Source organism: Cibotium barometz, chromosome 25 (assembly GCF_041138505.1).
Source record: "Cibotium barometz isolate CiBa-2024 chromosome 25, ASM4113850v1, whole genome shotgun sequence".
NCBI lineage: Eukaryota > Viridiplantae > Streptophyta > Polypodiopsida > Cyatheales > Cibotiaceae > Cibotium > Cibotium barometz.
This window is the reverse complement of record NC_141070.1, coordinates 19,533,780-19,558,026: the sequence shown is the minus strand read 5'-3', so window position 1 is coordinate 19,558,026 and position 24,247 is coordinate 19,533,780. Positions and strand designations below refer to the sequence as shown.

At 39.8% G+C, this 24,247-nt stretch overlaps 2 protein-coding genes across 2 annotated transcripts in view; both read left to right on the top strand.

Moving 5' to 3' along the window:
* Positions 1 to 24,247, top strand: part of LOC147624332 (MADS-box transcription factor 23-like) — a 337,401-nt gene that overhangs the window by 95,362 nt on the left and 217,792 nt on the right. The window lies entirely within an intron of this gene.
* On the top strand, positions 21,426 to 22,324 carry LOC147624336 (uncharacterized). The gene is made up of 4 exons (XM_086819932.1): positions 21,426 to 21,522; positions 21,611 to 21,652; positions 21,781 to 21,968; positions 22,109 to 22,324. The coding sequence occupies exons 1-4, from the start codon at positions 21,475 to 21,477 to the stop codon at positions 22,212 to 22,214; spliced, it is 384 nt and encodes a 127-aa protein (XP_086676058.1). The 5' UTR covers positions 21,426 to 21,474; the 3' UTR covers positions 22,215 to 22,324.

Here is a 24,247-nt window from a genome sequence, read left to right as displayed (position 1 = left end):
GCGTTTGTAGTGATTTCTTGCACAGAGCGTTTCATTTCACAAAGTAGGTCATGGAAATAAGTAATAGATAACATACACGACACAGAACAATGTATAGGACAAGAAATTATGTCCAAAATACTATAATGCAATATGGCCACATTAAAAAAATCATAATTGATTCTTTGCATCGTGGTGACTTATCAGACATTGCCTTTCGTTTGACCCAATATCTAATGAGCATAGGTAAAACATGATATATATGATTGAATATAACATTTAAGATCAGGAGTGATTGCTTGATAACTTACCAAAGAATTATGCAGGGAAAATGTTGAAGTGATGGATGCTTGCTTGATAAATCGCAGAGATGGCATAGATGAGACACAGCGGAGGAATACACATAGCTGAAGGAGGCAGAACGAAATGGCGGTAAAAGACAAGGACACTTGACATTTACTGAGGACGAGTACCACATTTACCGAGGACAAGCATAACACACGTGCGAAAGAGCATGTCCACACATGCCAAGGAGGACGTGGGGCTGTACTCATGATGATTACGATCTATCAAATTTTGACAAGTGTTATCATATGTCCGCGGAGCATGTGGTGTGCCATCATGCATGTCTGCCACGTATACAGACCGTTAGTTTCCGTGGATAAAGGTGATCAACATTCATTATTCGTTGCTTCTTGCTCTCGTATAATTTTTCTCGTAGTCATCTCGTGCAATTTTTCTCCCTGTCATCACCTTCACCCTGCTTCTTGCTCTCCTACAGTCAACTTCGTTGGTTGCTTCTTGCTCTCCTAGTGAATTTTGCGATATGTTTTCGAATATTTTCGTGTTTCAATTTGGTCGAAGTTGTATAATTGTTTTATAAATATTCCATCAAAGATTGTTGCTTTTAGATTTTTAAGAATTTAATTTATTTCTCCCATATATTTCATCAAATCACTACAACGCGAAGAGAGATCTTGTAGTGATTTTTCTTACAATCATCGTTGTCTTTGAAATATTGCATCAAATCACTATAACGTTGTCGAAAATTCCGGACACGGAATCACTTGCCTCTATAGCTGTCCACTCCAATAGCCTTGGAAACACTAACACGAACGGGGGCACCACCAGCCAACGGCTGGAACACCTCTCTCAAAATTCACCACACCATAAAGACAGCACAAAACAGGGGCACCATAGACAAAGTAAACACCCAGCAATATATTCCCAGTCAACACTGTATACAAGCTTCTCCCGACACAGAAGCCTTACTCACACAACCACACAAACACTCAGGCTTGGATTTACTGCCAAGGAAATTCAACCGCAGCCTCACTGCCTTTGGAATTACCACCTTGCGTCTGACGACCAAGCCTCTTCAACCACATGACCCATCAAAACTTTGACCCTTCAGTCTCTGCACTGCACTCTCTCTCTTGATGGCAACCATACATGAAACGACCAGCCACCAGTAGTGTCTGTGGCTGCGCCAACCACACTAGAAAGAACCCGACCACTCTCTCTCTTCAGAGGGCGTCCCACCAGCAACCCTCAACTCTCTCTACAGCCCATCACTTCTGTGTGTGTCGCCAGCACTCTCTAAAACAGCTACCTCTCTTGTCTTTGCTTACGTCAGTCACCACCGTCTTCTAGGCGACCTCCTCTACAGTCGCCAGTCAGTCTATGATCATCAGTCCTGCACGCTCACGTGCCAGCCACTGTCATTGTTGAAGCGGCCCCCTCTTTACACTCCTTTTGCCAGTCAGCCACCACAGCCACGCCTGTCGTTAGCCACTCTTGGCTACAGCGCTTCACCAAAGTCGCAACAGCTTCATGGCGGCTCCCCTTCGCCAGTTGCTCTGCGCTTTCTTTGAAGAAGCCTCCCCTTCTACAAGGCGGCCACACACCCAAAAGGCGGCCTCTTCTCTCTTCAGCAAAACCTTCAGCCCTCTGTCGGCTTCAACTGCAGCCAACCCATCTAGGCGGCTCTTCGCTCAGTCACCTGCGGCTGCGCCTAGCCACACAAAAACAAAAGGCCACCTTCTAGTCTTGCACTCCCCGCTCTCTCCCACAAGGCGGCTACACTTCTCCCAACTCCTCGCCAACCTTTTCGCGTATTCTTTCACGTGCTGGTAGAGGTGCTGGCAATTGAACAAGCGACCAAGTGGCTTTTCAACAAGCTGGCCACGTTGATTATTTTTTTATTTTTTCTAAGGCTTAGAAGATGGCCATCATCACCCTTCTTTTTCACACCAAATTGAAGGCAACATTGCCTCTTTCAACTTTTAATTTCTCCCCATGCTTTCACACACTTTTTCAAATGCAATCTTCCAGTGCCTAGTTTCTTGGGACGCGTACACAACCAAAGCGACCGAACAACTGATACCACCTCCAGCGGACCACACTTCGGACAAACCTGCACAAGCCCATTACAAACCATCCACCCTGTACATCTTCCAGGGCATTCCAAAGCCAAGTCTTCACACATGCCGCGCATTCCATATGTACACAAGCCAAAAACACCTTTCAGAAAAATGCCTGACATACTTTGCCAACCGCCCCATCTGCTGAGCATTCATGCTCAGCAGCAAAAGATAAAGTCCAATAGCTATCCACCAGGATCAAAAGGAAACTGTTGTAACTCACCATCCCATTTTCCAATATATGTGAAAAACAATGGCTGCATCACTACATACCAAACATCAACCATATATGCCACAAAATCATTTATGTCCACTTCACCCACAACAAACCTCCTTGTCTTCAAAACCTGTGGCATTGCAACATCTAGCATCCAATTCATCCATACTAGTGAAGGCCAGGTTTCAACATTTTGACCTTTATGCACACAAAAATCTACATCCTTTTCAACAGCACTGTCCACAAGCACTTCCAACTCTACTGGTTCAGAATCTTTGTCATCCATGCTTTTTGCCTTTAGCATTTCAGCAACATGCAAAGTAGCCTTAGTCACACTCTCAACCATATTTGCATCCATGTCCACCTCTGGCTCCTGTTCATCAAGGCTAGCAACTGCCCACATATCATCCTCAAGCACAATACTCACATCACAACGCTCTTCATCAGCCCAATCTACATGCATATCTTCTTGAGTGTTGCCAACCTCCCTAGTATCATCGTCCAAAGACTCCCCAGCACATAATGCATCAAAGGGAAAAACATCCACTTCATTCATCGCAGGTACTATATCACCATCAAGATATCCAAGAAAATCCATAACAATAGGATCTTCCTCCATGCTCTCCACATCTGCATCACAAACCATCTTCACTTCATCACAAGTCTCTATCCCATCCTCCTCCCTTGTAGAATTTGGCAAAGAATCTTCCTCAAAGCATTCTGTATCCAACTCCTCTTCCTTCTTATCATCAGTCAATCCCAAGGCATCATCCTCTTTACTTCCATGTGCATGCATGTCATCCAGATCTAAATGCAAATGATCTCCAATAGGACCTTCCAAATCACTGTGATGTACAGCTATGACGTCCAAATCCAAAGAAGAATCCACTGGCAACTCCTCATCTTCACTTATCTCAAATCTTGACCCAGATTCCTCATCTTGCTTTTCATCCACCTTCTTAGCTTCAATTGCAACATCAATAGGAACCTTAGCTACATCCACATTATGCATTCAACACAGATCTTCACTTTGCTCCTTCACCTGCTTCTCATCCACCTTCACCTGCTTCAAAGACTTTGGGAAAAAATCAGAAGGCACATAAAACATTCCCCTTTGCACTTGTATAGGCCTTTCAGGCTCCTGTCTAATCAAACTTTGCATAGAACTCTTATCCACTTCAACCAAATTTACATGCATATCCCTTGCAGACACAACACCTTCATACGGATAAATACCCATCTCCATCTGCTTCAAAATCTTGCCTTCCTTCTTCCTAGCAACCCTAACTGCATCATCAAATGACTTGGGATTCTTCAACTCAACCTTGACCTTCAAATGGGGTAGCAAATCATCAATAAACAAGCTCTTCTTCAAAAACATAGGAGGAACTTCCTGCTTTAATGTCGTACACCACTTACCCCACAAACATAGGAGGAACTTCCTGCTTTAATGTCGTACACCACTTACCCCACAAACATGTAAATACCTTCACAAAATCATCCAGTGATTGCCCATGGACCTGCTTCAAGATGCTCAACTCCTGCCAAAGCACACTAGAATCCTCCGCTTGCTGAAAATGCTCCAAAAGGCCTTCTTTCAACCTGTCTAAGGTCAAAACACCATGTACCTCACATGCTGCATCATGTGCTTCAAAATCCTTAAGCCAGCTTCGGGCTTCTCCCTTCAAAAAAATCTTTATCAGCTTCAAAACCTACTCTTCATCTGTCACATGATTGCTAATGCATGTCAACTCCATTTGCTCCAAAAAGTCAAACACATCTTCACCCTTCCTGCCATGAAACTTCGGATAAGACCACATCATTAAAACCTGTAACAATCGCTGAGCTCTCCTCAGTGGGACATACACCCTTCTAGGCAAAGAACAACACCTGAGCTCTATCCCTAGTTGGGGCACCAGAAAGCTGTCAAAAATTCCGAACATGGAATCACCTGCCTCTATAACTGTCCACTCCAATCGACTTGGAAACACCAACCCCAACGGGGGCACCACCAGCCACCGGTTGGAACACTTCTCTCACAGTTCACCACACCACCCACACCAGAAAGATAGCACAAAACAGAGGCACCATAGACAAAGTAAACACCCAGCAATATATTCCCAGTCAACACTGTATACAAGCTTCTCCTGACACAGAAGCCTTACTCACACAACCACACAAACACAGGCCTGGATTTACTGCCAAGGGAATTCGACCCCAGCCTCACTGCCTCTAGAATTACCACCTTGCGTCTGACGAGACCAAGCCTCTTCAACCACATGACCCATCGACACTTTGACCCTTCAGTCTCTGCACTGCACTCTCTCTTCTGACGGCAACCATACACGAAACGACCAGCCACCAGTAGCGTCCATGGCTGTGCCAACCACACCAAAAAGAACCCGGCCACTCTCTCTCTCTTCAAAGGGCGCCCCACCAGCAACCCTCAACTCTCTCTGTAGCCCATCACTTCTGTGTGTGTTGCCAGCACTCTGAAACAGCTACCTCTCTTGCCTTTGCTTGCGTCAGTCACCACCGTCTTCTAGGCGACCTCCTTTGCAGTCGCTAGCCAGTCTACGATCATCAGCCCCGCACGCTCACGTGCCAGCCACCGCCATCGTTGAAGCGGCCCCCTCTTTACACTCCTTTTGCCCAGTCAGCCCCGCAGCCACACTTGTCGTTAGCCACTCAGTCACTTGCGGCTGCGCCTAGCCACACAAAAACAAAAGGCCACCTTATGGTCTTGCGCTCCCCGCTCTCTCCCATAAGGCGGCTACACTTCTCCCAACTCCTCGCCAACCTTTTGGCGTATTCTTTCACGTGCTGGCAGAGGCGCTGGCAATTGAACAAGCGGCCAAGTGGCTTTTCAACAAGCTGGCCACGTTGATTATTTTTTTATTTTTTCTAAGGCCTAGAAGATGGCCATCATCACCTTTCTTTTTCACACCAAATTCAAGGCAACATAGCCCCTTTCAACTTTTAATTGCTCCCCATGCTTTCACACACTTTTTCAAATGCAATCTTCCAGTGCCCAGCTTCTTGGGACGCGTACACAACCAAAGCGATGGAACAACTGATTCTACCTCCAGCGGACCACACTCCGAACAAACCTGCATAAGCCCATTACAAAACCATCCACCCTATACATCTGCCAGGGCATTCGAAAGCCAAGTCTTCACACATGCCAGGCATTCCATATGTACACAAGCCAAAAACACCTTTCAGAAAAATGCCTGACAACGTGAAGGGAGGGTTCCTTAGGAATTCTCCCACACGAATCATGTTACAGTGATTTTGGCACATTTTTTCTTCCAATTTCATTTTCTCACTAATATTTCATCAAATTACTACAACATGACTAGAGATGTCGGTGAGATTTCTCCAATGATTATCACGTTATACTCATCTTGGCTAATCCTTTATTATCTTACACAGAACTTTCATCGTCCTGAATATTCCCTGGCTTGTAGATGGAACCTTTCGGGATTGAGGTTGAGTCTGATGCTGGCCTTCAAGAAACCCCAGATGAAAAGTTGTTTGACTTCCTATATAAAGTTTGACAGCATCATCGCCATCCTGAAATCTCACGCATGTTTAATTTCAATTTCTCCATGGAAGACATGATCGTTTTTGCTTTTTCGTATCTTGAAGAGAAAGGGCATCAATTTTAGCAGACCACTTTGAGTGGTAAAGCCATGTTTGACGGCGTCCAATACGTGCACGTGAATGGTATCGTACCTTCAACAACCTTGAGATAAAAGCTAAATAGAGATGTTTAAAAGGTGCCTGATGATAAGAAGAAGACACACAGTAAGTGTCCCATTCACAATAGCAAGTATCGTCTCGTTGCTTACCACTATGGATTTATCTGCTACCTGCATGTGCTGCTTGAGGATGAAGAAGTTGCAAATAAAAAAATTGAGAAGCCAGAGAAACCTCCAAGAGCAAAAGATGAAGTTCAAGAGATTGCAAAGAGATAAACTTGGCTACAGAGAGGGACTTAAGTGAGCAGTTGGATATTGATGCGCTTAGAAGAGAAGACACCTTAGTGGTTACAGGTGATGAGCAGTCCTCTATGATAGAAGAAGTAGGGGACATTCCAACCCCACTACTCCCCACATTTCCTATTGGTAACAAAGAATATTTGTTAATTACAGATATTCAAGCTATCTTTGACATAAGGGAAGACTACTGTCTGGCCATCATTGCGTAGAATCTTCAGGAAGATGAAGATTTTGTGGATCCAGATTTGGATAAGTATCTCTTATTAGATCCATATGTCAAGGACAGTGAGTTCCATTCTGCTGCCAACACAGTATCCATGATGTACAAGGATGCAAAAAGCTATGAATCCAACCTTCCCATTCATTAGGAACTCAATGGAGTCTTTTTGGGCCCTTTAATTTGCCATGAGGTTATGGAAACGTTTAACTTTTTGACAAATAGGAGCCCGCCATGTAAGCAAAAACCAATGGTTTGTAAGAGAGATGTAAGAGTGGTCAAAGGGTGCACTTTTTCCCCCAAAAAGGGGAGGGGGCAATTTTACAATTTTCGGACCTCCATAACTTCTACATACAAGCTCCGATTTGAGCGGAGATTACAGATCCGTGATCTACGCATCAAGAGCTTTCCATAGATATGTTACATGATATGGTTTTATCCGCTAGATTTTAAATTCCATTTTCTCCCCAAAATTCAAATTCGAATAAAGTAGCCGTTTTGAAGCTTCTAATTAGAAAACGTTTCTTCTTAAGAGAAAAGGTTTGACTCCCTTAAACTGCCAAATAAAAGGGCCCAAGAAGACTCCATTGAGTTCCTAATGGAAGGGGAATTTCAGGCTATTCAACAAAGACTTAATATTTCCCATATTCACAAGATTTACTGCTTGATTAATTTGGGTTGCTTTGAATTGCTGCTTCTTTTTAACTTTGTGTATAAGCTTTCTATATGTCCACTGATGTAATTCCTCTAAACTAATAGGGTTTTCTACTCCTCCACCATGTCTTGTATGATTGAAATACCCAGAGCGTGCTTAATAATGTGTTGTCTCCATTCCCTGGGTATGATGGTATATAATATGCTTCAAGAGAATCAAAGAATACATTAATTAGTATATTTTTCCATATACATTATAAAAACTAGTTCAATGCATAATCAATCTAATACCATATAGTGGGTGATGTGTTGATTGATCCATGCATCAATCATTGATCTCTTGAACTCATTTAGCACTGTTTGAAATATCTCATGGTCCTCCATCCATGCTTTCTTGTCAAAGAACTTAAACATAGTTTCTAGAGATTTCCACACCTTGGCTTTCCGTGTTCTTGCTTGACAATTGTCTGCATGGTATACTATTGTATTGTGAACGCACTTCCATCTGTTGTATTTTACGATCTGCACTGATCGTCTTCTTCTATGACCTTCTTGTGTTGGATCAAATAGAAACCTTCTTGCTTTAACACTCCCAATGGAAGGTTTCTGAGGTACATTCTTTCCATCCTTAGACCTTTTTTCATCTTGTTTAATTTTTGCATGTCCACCATGCAAACCAATGTCTGATAGAACTTTCTCTAGTGCTTTGATGGATGTAACCTTTGTTGTATTGGGCTATAGAGTCCATGCAAAACATATGTATAAAGCCAAGAGTTTTTCAATGATTCTGCAAAGAGCATGCATTGTACAAATGTGGACACGTGACAATGGAATACTAAGAATTGGCTTGAAGTTTGGGTCTTTCAAGTGCCTTCTTCCAATACCTCTTATCAAACACCTTTGCACTCCACATGCAATATAAGTAGGGACTTTTTAAATTGGCACCCTTTGACACATTGTGCATACATTTCAGAGTTTTAAGGTCACCCGCCATATGCCACTCCACCTTGTATTGTCCCATGCCTTCCACATTCAAGATTTTACCATTTCTCTGCTCACTGATGATCTCGGGTATCGATGTCTTATGAAAGACCCAATGCAGAACATTAAAATTCTCTGATTCTACTTGCAATACATAAGAAACATAGGAATGCAACACCCATTAGTGTTTTTTATATGTAATTCTTTTTTCACAAACATATCTGAGCCTACTAAATTTTACCTCAAACGATCCCAATGACAATATATTATTTTCAGATTAAACACTAAACTATCTAGGATCATCTTTTAGAATAGATGTATTAAGTGTCCTCTCCATCAGTGTGATGGTAACCCTTTCTAACTTTCTCTCCTTCACAGTTCGACACTCATCAAGCTTTAGTTAAAATTTGAGGACACCATCACATTCTTCAGGCCTAACTTCAAACAATTGAACAGCATATGATTGTAAGGCCTCAAAGTTGTAGAAAATATTATTGTATCTATTGTAGACCACATCTCCTGTTGGTGCAGCATAGGTGTCTTCAATATGAAATGGGCTTCCTAGTGCTTGCAGTACCTCTTCGTTTACTTTTTTACGCATTTTTTTTAACGAAAGAAGGATTTGGCAATAATGATCCTTTCATACTGGAATCCTTCCTCTATTTCTGCAAAGTCTTATAAATGACTGAGTACCCTCTGTGTGATATACTAGCCTCATCAAGTATTGCCTGGATGTCCTGTGAATTGAGTTGATTATCTTTGAAAAAGTCATCTATTTGCTTTTCTGAGACCTTCTTATATTTCTTCTCGTTCATTAGGGGAAGGTTGAGGTCTATAGGGGCCCTTTAAGATGCCATGTGATTAAAAGGTTATTAAGGAAAAGGGCCAATCATGTGATGCCATGTATACAAAAATGTTGGGTGATTAAAGGTGGTCAAAAGATTTTCTAGAAGATGCCTTTTTATACTTTTCATTCCCAAAAAGTGGGGGGAAAAGTTTTTGAAATTTTGGACATCCATAACTTCTACATATGAGCTCAAAATTTGTCGAAGATTAGAGATCCAGAATCTACTCGCTGAGCTCTTTCCATAGATATGTCACATGATATGGTTTTGCTCACTCAATTTTAAATTCAATTTTGGCGAGAAACTTTGAAATTCAAACTTCTAGCCATTTGAAGAATAAGAAGGTATCTAAAGTCAAAGAAACTTAACATTTTAACAAAAAGTCATTAAAATCATAATATGGCAGCTTAAAGGGTCCCTATAGACTTCAACCTTCCCCTAATGCATCAGTGATTCTGCATACTGGCGATCTAAAAGAAGACTTAAATGTGCGCCAGAAGGTTCTTTCATTGATTCTTTATCAGGGTGCAATAATGATCTGATATCATATTGAAATACAAAAATTGATATACATGAACATATGTAATAATGATTGGTATTCATAAAATATTACAATAGAAACAATAAACCAGTTTATAGAAAGGAGCTTACTTGATTGCATGTATTCTCTTCTTGATGCCACCACCTTCTTGTGAGAAAGAAGAGATGAGAGAAGAGACAATGTACTCAAGAACTCATCAATGAACCACTAGCCAACTTGATTAGAAATAAACTACAATGCCTCATATATAAAGGAAAGTTCCTCCACTCTTTCCTCCACCCAAAAATGTGTGGAAATAGGAAAAAATGAAAATGAATGCTATAAATCCCAAACATGCCTAGAGGCTAAAGAGTGTGCCACTTGAGTGACACCATCTGGAGATGACACCTATCCAACACCTCCTCTTCAGGTCTAGATGGGAGGACCAACGCCAACGCGCTGAAGAAGATAATCCCAGGTAGGTCAAGGAAGAGGCTTAGTAAACAACTCAGCAACATTATCTTTGGTAGGACAATACTCAAGCCGCGAATGCGACCTTATGAAATCTAATCACGAACAAAATGAAAATGAACATCAATGTGTTTGGATCGTCCTCGAATAACTGGATTTTTGGCTAAAGCAATAGCACTCTGTGAATTTGAGTAGATGAGTATTGGAGTAGATGAACATCCAAGGTGATTCTGAATTTGCTGAAGCCAAAGTGCTTCAGAAGTGGCATCAAGATATGACTTGTACTCTGCTTCGGTCGATGAAGAAGAAGTAATTCACTGCTTTTGACATTTCCAAGAAACAAGTCCTTTACCAAGCATAAAATAATAGCCTGACATGGAGGGCCTAGTATCAATACACCCTGCCCAATTAGAATCTGAGTAACCAATAAGTGTATCTCCACCTGCATAAGAAATGCCATACTCAAGAGTTCCATGAAGATATCGAAGAACCCTCAAAGCTGCTTGTGCCAATGAGATCGATGAGGCTATGAAGAGAATTGGCTGAGCATACTCATAGCATAGGAGAGATCTGGCCGAGTGTTAACCAAATAAAGTAGAGAACCAATAAGTTGGAGATACTCTGTAGAATCAACCTCAGGAAAATCATCATCTTTGGATAATTTGGAATTAGGATCCATGGGACAAGTGAGTGATGCACAATCATGCATGCCATATTTCTCAAGCGACCTTAAAGTATACTTCTTTTGACAAAGAAAGATGCCAGAAGCAAATTGCCACACTTCTAAACCAAGAAAATAGTGGAGTAGTCCAAGATCAGTCATGGCAAATGATGTTGTGAGTTGAGTTTGAACCCATTTGAGTAGATCCAAATTAGAGCCAGTGAGTGTCAAATCATCCACATAAAGCACAAGAATGCATATATCATCATCCACAATAAGCACATAAAAATTAGGATCTGCACGAGTCCTCTCAAAATGTAGAGAAAGGAGAAAACTGTCAATCTTCTAATACCAAGCTCGAGGAGCTTGGGTTGCTCCACATAAACTTCCTCCTCTAAATCTCCATTCAAGAAGGCAGGCATAGTGAGAAGCAAGAGCAAAAACAACACGAATAGTAGAATATCTAGCAGTAGGAGCAAAAGTTTCATCAAAGTCTTCACCTTCTTTTTGAGCATAACCTTTAGCATCAAGGCGTGCCTTATACTTATCAAGAGTACCATCAGAATGAAACTTGACTTTGAAAATCCACTTAACACCAATGACCTTTTTATGTGAAGGTCGTGGAACTAACTGCCATGTGTTATTAGATTCAATAGAAGAAATCTCTGCTTGCATTGCTTCACACCAATGTGGTAAGGAAAGAGCTTCCATAACCGTTTCAGGCTCAAACACATCACCAATATAAGATATCAAGGTAATATTTACTGAAGGGCGTGTACGTACGACACGTGTAGTAGATTGTTGAGCATCTGAAAGTGATATACCTGAATCTTGAAGTAGAGAGTGAACCCATTTTGGAGGACCAGAAGTCCATGTAGAATCCAATGAAGTAGTAGGTGTCGCAATCGAAATGGATGAAGGGGATGAAGTAGGAACCGATGGTATAGATGAGGATGAGACTGTAGGGAATGAGAGAGGCCCAAGCTCAAGAGATGGAAATGGATCTGAGAGAGATGTAGAAGGTGGTAACTCATCAAGACCAAAAACATGCTCATCAAAGATGGCATCACGTGAAAGAACAATATCCTCACGAGAAGGATCCCAAAAACGAAACCCTTTGGAACGAGAAGCATATCCTATGAATATCATAGATTTGGACTTAGCATCAAGAGTCCTCCTCTTAGAAGAAGGCACATGTACATAAGCAACACAACCAAAGACATGAAAATGAGAAACAGTAGGCTTGTGGCCTGTGAAAGCCTCCTCTAGAGTCATGCTGTCCACTGCTTTTGTAAGAGAGCGATTGAGAAGATAAACTGAAGTAGCTATAGCCTCACCCCAAAAGGAGGAAGGTAGCTTCGCATGATATAAGAGGGAGCGGGCCATTTCCTTTACCGTTCTATTATTTCTTTCAACCACACCATTCTGCTGAGGAGTGTAGGGTATGGTGGTTTGTCGTTGTATGCCTTTTGAAGCTAGAAAATCCTCAAATGCTATAAACTCACCTCCATTGTCAGTCCTAAGAAAAGATACCTTTTGACTTGCTTGATTCTCCATTTTGGGCAAGCCAAACCTTAAAATGAGAAAGAGCATCAGACTTCTGAGGTAAGAAATAAACCCATGATTTGAGAGAGGTCATCCACAAGAAGCATATAATACTTAGATCCACCAAGCGATTGTACTTCCATAGGTCCTGCAAGATCAGCATGAATAAACTCAAGTATGCGTGTGGCCCCTATGAGTAGCCTCCTCTAGAAAAGAAGCCCGATGTTGCTTTCCTTGAGCACAAGAAGAACAAATATGATGGCAAGGTTTCTGAAGCTTTGGTGGACCTGTAGCCATGTCATGTGAGACAAGATGTTGCAAAGTAGCAAGAGGAACATGGCCAAAGCGGAAATGCCATAGATCACTATCTTCATTAGAAACAAGTGCTTTAGGAGAAGCAAAAAATTGAAAAAGATGAGACTCATGTGGTGGCAACTGTGCTGTAAAAGAGCTTATATGATAAAGCCCAGCATTTTGATAACCATGTGCCACACAAGAAAGTGACTGTCTATCAATGATTTCAATCACTTCATCATCAAAGTAAACCCCAAGACCTTTAGAAGTAGCCTTAGAGATAGAAAATAAGCTGGCAGACATCTTAGGCACATGCAAAACATCATGTAAGATAGCATCTCCAAAAGAAACATCACCAATATCAATCACAGGGAGAGACAAAGCATCACCAATGTGTACTGATGAAGAGATAGACTTATAGTTTTCCAATAAGGAAGAACTATTCGTCATGTGAGAGGTAGCACCACTATCGGCAATCCACTCATCCACAGTATGCGTATCAAGATCTTTGATTACCACAAGTGATGTGTCACATGAAGAAGTAGAAGACATAGCAACATATGCAATCTTTACGTTACCGTCTTCCTTCTTGTCTTTGTTTTTGTCTCGTCAGAAGATGTTGATGTAGAAGAACCCTTAGATTTGGATTCAAGTTCAGCTTTTACCTTCTTGGATGGCACCTTCTTAGCAAAACAACGATCCTCCGTATGGCCACTATGATCACAGAAAGTGCACTCCTTGGAAGAATCCTTTGATTTGTCCTTGTCGCCTTTAGTTGAAGAATCTTTAGCATTGGAATTAGAGCCTTTGCGTTGATCATTCCCCTTGCCTTTGCCTTTGCCCTTGCCTTGGCTTACAAAAGCCGAGTCCTTTTTGTTTTGCTTGCGAGTAAGGCACTTATCATGAAGAAGACCCATAGTCTCTTCAAAGGAAGGGAAAGGAACTCGAAGAAGGATGTTATCTTTGAACGATTCAAAAGAAGAAGGCACACTCTTTAGCCTCTAGTACATATAGTACATCCTTTATCTTTGACCATTAAACTTGGAGAATTGACCAATTTATTGTTCATGTAGTACATATAGTACATGAATAGATTGAAGACTTTGAGAACTGGCAATATGCTATCATTTTTATGTACAATTAATAATAGAAATATATCTTCTATATCTCAAGAAAATGCCAAGAGAAAATACGCCAAAATAAATTTCACCTTATTTTTTAGGCTTTTTGGATTATCTCTCTCTAAGCTTAGTTGGCACTTCTTAGAGGGCCCAAAGTTGAGACCAAAATTCCCCTATTAAATTGGTGGGCTTCTATAGGAAAGTGCAGCCATTGGATGAAGTTGAAAATCTGCTACAAAATTTTTCTAAACATCAAGATATAAAATATTACTAGAGGGACTGATAAGATAATCACTTGTGTGGTTACACCAATCAAATCTTTACAGAGTGCACTTTTACTGCAGCTCATAGTTGTAGTTAGGCAACTATAAAAACACATATCAAGCACTGATTGTTGTAATAAGCCTTGTATAATCCTGGCTAATATTTCTAGAGAATAACTTAGGAATCCTCTTATGTCCTAGAAAAGTTCATTTGATAGTGGATTGAGTGATTCTCCCTTGGCCTTAATTCTCATTGGATTGAGATTAGTGTTGTACTTGAGAGTTTTGTTATTGTCAATATGAGCTTATGCTTCCAATCATATCTAGACCTGATTTATACTTCATTATCATTTTTTAAGTACTAAAGTTATACCCCATTGCCATCTCTATACTTTCACATGGTGTTAGAGCCCAGCCTTGCTCTATACCCAAGCTTTATAGTATGAGTGATTCTACTTAGCAAGCCTAGTGAGTGAGATTTTTTCTTTAGTATTATTGTTCTTCTCTTATTTGAGCAAGGAGAGATGGCATCTTTGAGAAATATCAACCTTGAATATTCAGCAAAGCTCAGTGAGAGAAACTATGGCACATGGAAGTACCAGATGGTAAACAATCCTCTTAGTTCATGGTTGTTGGAGCTTGGTGCTAGATGAAGATAAAAGACCTGAAGCTGATGGTGGTGAAACCCAAAGTAAATGGGATAAGAAGGCTATGCTTCGTGTTCATGTGTTGTCTGAGAGGCAATATGTGAAGGATGAGTTTCTTGGTCAACTCATTGATGTGGAGAATCCCAAGGAAGGATGGGATAAATGGAAGGACTTGTTTGAAGCTAAAAGTACCTGAAAACAGTTAACAGTTAGAAATCAAATCACAAATAGCTCGTGCAAGGAAGGTGATTGTGCTACTTCATATGTTTTGAAGGTCAAAGAACTCCATGACAAGTTGGTGGCTACTGGAGACAAGATGACAGACAACGAGATCACTACTATGATCACTAATGGGTTAGGTGAAGAGTATGATAGTCTTGTGCAAGGGCTAATCATTAAAGGAGAAACCTTCTCTTGATGAGCTTCAGCAAATCCTTTTTGATGAGGATCAAAGGAGAGAAGCCATAAACATTCTGAAAGGCAAAGGTCAAACTTCTTCACATGATGTAGCCCTATTCACAAGTAGAGGACGAGGAAGATCTGCAAGTAGAGGAAGAGGTAGAGGAGGCTACAACAACAACCACATTATCACTTACAACCATGCTGAAAATTCACATCATTCTCAGCCCTCTTATGGAAGAGGAAACAATAGCTCCAGAGGTGGACATTCTTATAGTAGAGGAAGAGGCTCATCTAGAGCAAATGTGGAATGCTATTGTTGTCACAAGATGGGGCATTATAAAAGAGATTTCTAGATAAAAGAGTCTAATGGGAAGAGGAAAGGCCATGGGACATTTATAGAAGAAGGAAGCTCTCGTGTTGGGGAGCAAAATCTAGTTTCTATTTCTGAATGTGATGTTGCTAACAATTTTCAGGCTAAAAACAGGAATATCTTTCAAGAGCCCTGGTGGATTGATAGTGGGGCAAGCTCCCACATGACTTCTCACAAATAATTCTTCAGCTCTCTCAACAACTGATGGTCCAATGATGTACACAGTTGATAATACTCCATATGCAACCACGTGCAAAGGAGATATCCACATGATGAGTAATGGTAAGAGAACAAAAGTGAATGATGTTTCTACTTGTTCCCTCTCTAACAAAGAACTTGATATAATTTGGTGCTATGATTGAAAGGGATTACAAATTCGAGTTTGAGAAGAATTGATGTCTTATAAAGGATACAAAGAGAGGTTATCATATGATTGCAGAAGGAAGTAAACATGGAAGGATGTTCAAATAAGATGCACATATACCCAGCTTCAATGCAATGACTATGGAAGATAAAAGGAGAAGTCCTACAGAGCTTTGTCATAAAAGCTATGGGAATTTGAACTTCAAAATTTTACTAAAATTGAGAACCAACTCTATGTCATTAGGAATTCCACCCTTACATGATCATTTTGATGTATGCAAAGCTTGCTGCTATGGCAAGAAAGCAAGGAAAAGATTCAATAGAAGCTTCAAGAGAGATTTGGGAATCTTTGATACCATTTATACTGATGTATGGGGTCATTCTTAGAGCCATTTCTTGAATGGTTCATCCTATCTTATTACTTTCATTGATGACTACTCAAGATACACTTGGGTGTACTTTTTCAAATAGAAATATGAAGTGTTATCTATTTTCTTGGAATTCAAGCCATGATTAAGAATGAAAGGGGGAGAAGAATCAAGATTCTCATATCATATAGAGGTGGTGAGTATCTTTCAAACAAGTTTTATGATTTCTTAATAGAAAATGGAATCCAAAGAAAACTAACTTGCAGTGGGACACAACAAAATGGTGTGGCTGAGAGGAAGAACAAGGTATTGGTGGAGCCTGCTAGATGTATGCTCAAAGAAAAAGTTCTACCTACTATGTTTTGGGGTGAAACTATTAATACTTCTTGTTATCTCATGAATAGCCCCCCCCATAGAATCCTTGAAAGGCATAACCCCCTATGAAGCCTTTACAGGTTAGAAACCCACTACTTGAAAGTGTTTGGGTGCATTGCATATACTCATGTGCATGGTTGATAAGAACAGGAAGAAATTGGATTCCAAATCCATCAAATGTGTTCTCATGGATTATAGTAATGTTAGGAAAGCATACATGTTGTATGATCCTAACAAGATAAGTATGTTTTCATCTAGAGATGTTATTGTGGATGAATATGCACGTTGGAATGATCTTACATGTTATACAATTGAAAACAATGAAAAGGACAATTGCTAATGCCTCTACCACATGCTAGTAGAGATGAAATTGAAGCTGAAGTGGATCTTGACAGTGATACAAATGAGGATACATATGAAGAACAACAAGTGGCTTCTCTTAGGAGGTCTACAAGATCAAATATGGCCTAGTAATCAAGCTACCCACTACGAGCCTCTACATAGTACGGTCCTCCAAAAGCTCACTTGCATCTGCAAAAACTTTAGTGTTCTTTTCCAATGGCACTGAAATAGGCCTACAGCTTGTTATTCCAAACTTGGATAATATGTCCTAGAAATACTGCCTCTATAATCGTAAAATGCCATCACATGATCTCACCACCTCTATACAAAGAAAATACGGAAGCTTACCCAAATCTTTCATCTTAAACTTTTACTTTAAAAGCATAATGACATCATGTATATCAACATCATGATCACCAGTGATAATAAAATAATCCATATAAATGACTAACATCATGATAGGAATCTTGCATAGTCGAGTATCTCAGAACTGCTATGGAATTGGCATGAGTGTGGCATCTAGGTATTCTTTGGACCATGAGATGTAACTAGAATAGAAATGAGTTTTGTGAGGCTTGTGCTAATTTTAAAGTAAAACCCTTGAAGAAATAACATCCACCACAGTAAAATTCCCTGGCTCATCGCCTTGTTGATCAGGTGTAATAAGGCTTGGTGATTGACATAGAAGTGGAAGAAACTCATGAGCAAGTAATGCCCAAACTTTTGCACAATGAAATTCTACAAAATAAATAAAAAAATATTGTTATAAGGTTTTGTAAGACATTTGTAGAAAGCTTCATATTATTCTCTTCTCGGGGCATTGCATAGTCAAAGAGCCATAATATTGTACATGAACATTACCCATCTTGTAGTGAAGGTGGTTTTTGGCAGATCCTCTAGAGTTGTGCTTAGTTTGCTATTGTCCAACTTCATCTAAGAGTGTGGATGAATGGCAGTAAGAATGGGTTTCTGATTGTTTGAGGATTGAGTGACCTTGTGGTAGTGAACATAGACTCTCACATTTCCATTTCTCTTGGGGACTACCACAATTGAAATTAACCACCACTCACTATTGGAGATGAACCATGCCTTAAGAAGATTATGAAATTCCTCTTTAATTTTCTTGGCATCATTTGATTGCATGCAATGCCTTTGCATATGGACTCGTCTTGCAATCCAGTACAAGTGGTATCTTGTGTTGGCACACCTTCTGGTCCACACCCTTGACATCACTGAGTTCCCAAGTGAAGATCTTAATATACTCACAAAAAAATGAGACCATCTTTTCCTAAAACACTAATGGTAAATCTGCATTTATGAACACCATCTCTGGGTCTTTCTTAGTACTGACTTAATCCATTTTATCTTTTGCTCTTCAAGCACTCCGCATGCTTTGTTAGTTGATTCTTACTTTACTTAGTGTAAAGGCCAGTAGTGTTTCTCATCTACTTCTAACTTATTAAATCATCTTTCTTTTCTCTTCTACCTACTACAAATGTCTCGGGACTATTATTCAGACGATAAATTTCCTCTACAAGAAAGATATAGAGTGCCATTAGTGAAGTCTCAATATGTTGTATCTTGGAGTTTCCAACCACTGATCATAGACTTCTATCTACTCTCCAAGAAAGACATTGTATACATAAAAAAGTTATCCTATCTTTTGTCCAGTTTTGGAAGACTTGGGATGCTCTAAGCCAAGGTCTCCCTAGTAGTCACTTCATCTCTATCACTATGAATGTTACCTCGATATCTTTGCCTTGAAGGGAGATCTTGAGCTTATAGATCATGGCATGTGGTTCTAGAGTTCTATGATGAACTTGATCAACAATTTTAACATTGAATGGAATTCTCTACAGACCCTTGATTTTTATCTTTATGCACAATATTTATTGATTATGCCCAACATACACATTGATTATGACACAACATGAGATGTGGAAACCCTTGCATTTTGATCTACTTTTGAATGTGTTTCATCCATCATTGAGGTGCCATAACATCTTGCGAAGAAAAGTGCTAAATCATTGGATACTTTATTTTTTATGGACGTTTGATGGCTTTGAGATTCTCTAACTTGAGTGTTTTTCTATCGTCAAAGATTAACTTGATCGTATTATTTAGGAATCCCTTGAAACCTCTTGCATTATAATCTAAAAGCTGATACTCTCACAGGACTTCTCTCGCTTTCACTAGATCCCTCTACCTCTTTTCCTCGTGGTCTCCTCAACTTGCTTGCTTGCTAGTTTTGGCGTCCTTCTGAATTTTTTACTTGATAAGCATTCTTCCCTCTGTTGCTTTTGTCGATTGTTGCTCTTAATCCTGGATGTTGAATCTCTACGAAAATATTGTCATCTGGTGTTTGAATTATTCGGGTTCTTCCTACGGCCACCTTGAGTTGGCTTTACTGAAAGTTACTATTCAACCCGGATTTCTTGTTGGGTGCTAGTAGTTTTTATAATTTCTTGGTGATTTCTTTAGTGATGTACCTCACTTCCATCCTATTGGGAATGGAAATCCTATTTTCCATCTTTTCTTCAATCACAGTTACCGGTCCTTTAAAGCATGTGATTGCATTGATTTACGGCTCTTCTTCCACTATCATCATGTTGATGGCTTGTTTTTTTACTGATGGTGATGCTGTTAGGAGACCCTACATTGCAATGATATCCTTCTTTCTGTTAGTATCTGCTTGTTCTATAATCCCGACCTTGTGTTGCTTGAGGTGGACCTTGCTAGTATTAGTCCTCTTGATGCGTTGATGTGGGTGATGGTTACACTTTAACCGCTCACAGAACCTTGCTAGTATTAGTCCTCTTGATGCGTTGATGTGGGTGATGGTTACACTTTAACCGCTCACAGAACCTGTGAGCACATGTATTTGCTTGGTGTTTTGGGATTCCATAAATTTGACAAGCATCCTTTCTTTGCTCTTGATTATCCCCCTTCTATATCTTCACCATTTACTTTATAAGGGCTTCTACCTACTTCATTATAGTCCACAGTCAGAAGAAATGTTTTGAGGTTTTGAAAGATTTGAGATTTTTCTTTGTCCTTCACTAAAAAATCATAAGTTTTAGGAATTCTATATTATATATATAATCTTTTAAAAAAAGTTCTTAAAGATAAACACACAGCTTAAGAGAAACTTAAAAGATAACGAATTTGATATTGGATTCATTGGATTAAAGGGAAAAAATAGAGGAAGTGGAAGAAGCGGAAAATGGGAAGAATTGCAAGAAGGGAGGAAGATGAAGATGCGGGGAAAATGGGGAGAAAGTGGAAGAAAGGAGGAAGGAGAAGAAGAGGGGAAGGAAGGAAGGAGAGGAAGATGACGGAGAAGGAAGAGGAAGGTGAGGTCTACACGGGCTTATAGGGCCCAAGCTATAGGAGGGGGCAATGTGCGTAGCATACGGGCTGCAGCCTGTAGGAGAGGCAACAAATGAACATGAGCAGCACAGGAGTAGAAATGGGTGAACAAAAACGAGGTAGAATGAAAGCGCTACCTAAAGAGGAAGAAAAAAACAAGTGACCTTAAATTTTGGCAAAACATGATTTGTGAAGAAGTTTTTCTGCCTCTTTCTAATGCTTTTGACGTTTATACCATTTAGGAACCATGTCTAGATATTGTGTACTCTGTCGAGGGGTTCTAAATCATTTGATCATTGTTAAATTTTAATAGTGTCCTTATATCGCCTAATCTTTGCCAAATTGTGGATGTCCATGTACCTTTCCAGTAGTGTTTGTCTTTGTATCTTTCGACCATTGCTTGTCTTAACTTTTCATAAGTGGGAGGTTATTTTTTCTACTGTTGCTTGTCTTAACTTTTCATAAATGGGAAGTTATTTAATGGGTGGGTATTGATTGTGTTATGTCTTGTTTTGTGTGGACATAATGTTTAATGGGTGGGTATTGATTGTGTTATGTCTTGTTTTGTGTCGACATAATGTGGCTAGTGCTAGAGGTTGGCCACATAGTTCTTATAATAGTGTGAATTGGTCACATGACTATATAGTTAGGATTATGTCTCATTTGTGAGTAGTTCAAGTTGTGGAGCATCCCAAAGATCCCAGGTAATGGTTAGCATACTAATGGGTAGTGTAAGTGACACTTCTAATGGATGGGTCCATGGTATGTGACGTGCATGCTTTTTTATGGGCAAGGGTTGTGTTGGTGTCTAGCTCCATGGGTGGCTTACCACTACTCGTTGTTTTGCTAAACTATGAAAAATTTAGGGGTTAAAAAAAAAACAGGGTCAAATTAAGTTCCAACCGGTGAAAAAAACATTAAATGCCTGTTTTGTTCGAGTAGTAGGTACACACATGAACTCTATGAGATTCAAGCCATGCAAAGAAAGGTAATGCACATGCACGGCCATTGTGGTACATTTGTTCTGATTGGGTAACGTGCTGATGTCGCATCAATTGATGATGGAGCAATTGCAGGAGCTAAATCGGAAGGTAGGCAACTAGCCTGAGCTCTGGTCGCAACATTGGAAGTACGTTTGAAGGCGAAATGGAGATCGTGAATGGTGAATTGATGATGCAGGCCCATTATTTGCAAGCGGAGAACAAGAGCGCAAGGGAAAAAGTAAGGTTTGGGAGGATTTTTGGATGGAGATCAGCAAGATGGATAGAAACGCACATGGATTAGGGCTTTGTGTACATTCACTAGTGACTAATGCATTTTAGCACACTGACGCATTGGATTTGAAGCAGATCATTAAGTTACAGAACTCTCTAGGCGCTGCTGCTGCAGATGCTAAGGGGAGTACTACAACGGATAGCGATGCCGCCGCACGTGTGTCAAGAACGCTAGCTTATCAAATACCTTCTAGGGCGAAGGCTATCCAGCCCAGTTTAGGAGATTCGGGCAGTGGTTATCCTGTTACATCATTACAATTAGGGTAAACTTCTCTCGCTAGGAGAGAAAATTGTGCTACTATGATTAGCAGTTTCAGACTTTAGACTCTATGTGAATCATTTGTCACTATGAATCATTTACGGTTATATTGATTATAATACCCTAATGTTTTCTTTCACCCAGGTTGAGCGAGTCCATTATGCGTGCGCCGCAGCCACCTACGATCTGCAGTAATGGTGGATTGTCACCGGATAATCACAACATTGACGATGAACTAACTGGACGATGATAGTAATGGCCTTGGATGACCGACTTTTGTCTTCGCTGAATGGTGGCTGGATTACCGATATTATGAATATGCTATCACGGGCCATAGCAATCCATAACTTGGATTGTTATGGATAATCATCATCAGTCATACTTATGAATCTCATCACCCCCCTTCGTTTTTGTACATGCTCTTACGTTTTACAAATCCATTATAGGGATTGGCGGTTGGTGGCCTCTGGAGGCTTTACTTAGATTTGACAATAGCTAAGATATTCTCTTGTTTTGTGAAATTATTAAATAGTGGGGAAATCCGGATGTCTGCTGTCGATGAGTGTCCACTTTAAGACGCATTTTTGCTATTTTTTGCAAATAAGACAGTAATATTTAAAAAAACAACGTGTCTGAAATTTCTATATATTAGAGATTTTTATTGCTACAAAGTAAACAAGGGAGCATAAATAAAAAGTTATATTACTTGAGGATAAACAAAACGTAACCTTACTAAATGCTTGAAGCACTTGAGCATTAAAAAAAAGGTTGTTTTCTTTGGAGAGATGTATTCCATAAAAAACTCATTACAAAGAGTATAAAAAAAACTCTTAAGACTATTAGCTTAAAGACGAGTAGACAAAGCCATTTAAATACATCTAGATACCATATCAATTATTGGCAACTTCATCGTCTTCATTGCCATCATTGTCATATCGTTATCGTTATCATCATCATCATCTTACATAGACCATGTTAAATAAAGTTAACACAATTATTGAGACTCCTAAATTGAGTAGCTTCAAGCATGTTGTGACAAAAGACATGGAGACACACTTATAGTAGTACTCAATTGTAAACTTTCCTAGTTGAGCTCTACTCCACTAGACTCTAGCTAAGTCCAAGTATTGAAAAACTTTGGTTATAGTCATATTTCTCCTTTGTGGGAGGTTGATGCACTACCTCTTTCTATGAAGATGTAGATGTCATAAATTTACTACTTTATAGCTAAAATTAGATGATGGAAAGAAGAAAAGTATTTGGAGCTTATAAAATTAGATGATTATATACCTCATGATGAGAAAAACAAAAGAATTGGGAGTTTTTATAAATCGTGCTATCATGTGAGCTTTGTCTCTTGATTTAAAGTGAGAAGCACTATATTGCTTTCGACCAAGCGAGTTGTCACGCTCACTGCTTCTTGCTACCGATATTTGTTGGAATTTTCTCTTTCCCTTCTAGTCTCTCATTATTTACTTGAGAAATTACTGAGTTTCCAGTTCCTCCTTATGTTTGTCTTTCTATTACGCAAAACGAACTTCATCTATCTCTTCATTATTCCATCTTCAAATTCTAGTGATGAATAAGGAATATAAAATTTTAATTTAAGGTGATCACATATTTATTTCTTCCTTGCTTTGTCTTGGTCTTTCCAAAGTGTGAAGACCTTATCCAATTTAAGGTTGACAAAGGGAATGCAATGCATTCTTCATGAGACTAATGCATTAGCCATATGCATGAAGCTTATATATAAGCTTTATGCATGTGGTTTATGAATAAGCCACATGCATGAGACTTGTGCAGAAAGCCTCATGCATAAGGCTTATGCATGAGGCTTACACATTAGCCATAAGCCTCTATGCATAGTCTTTATAAAGAGCTATGTATCTCTAAATAGGTGACCATATGCATGAGACATGCATAATTCTTTATGCATGAGGCTAGGACATAAAGCTTATGCTTGCGGCTAGTGCATAAGCCTCTTGCATGAGGCTTATGACTAAGCCAAATACATGACTTGTGCACAAAGCCTCATGCATAAAACTCATGTATAAATACTATGCATGAGGCTTACGTATTAGCCATAAGCCTCTATGCATAGTCTTTAGAGGTATGCATGAATCTTACACATTAGCATGTCGGGTGCTACCAATGCATGCTAGTAGCTTCCAATGCATACTGGTAGCTTCCAATGCATGCTGGGTGATTCCAATGCATGCTAGTAGTTACCTAGGCATGCCGATAGTTTCCAATGTATGTCGGGTGTTACCTAGGCATGCCAGC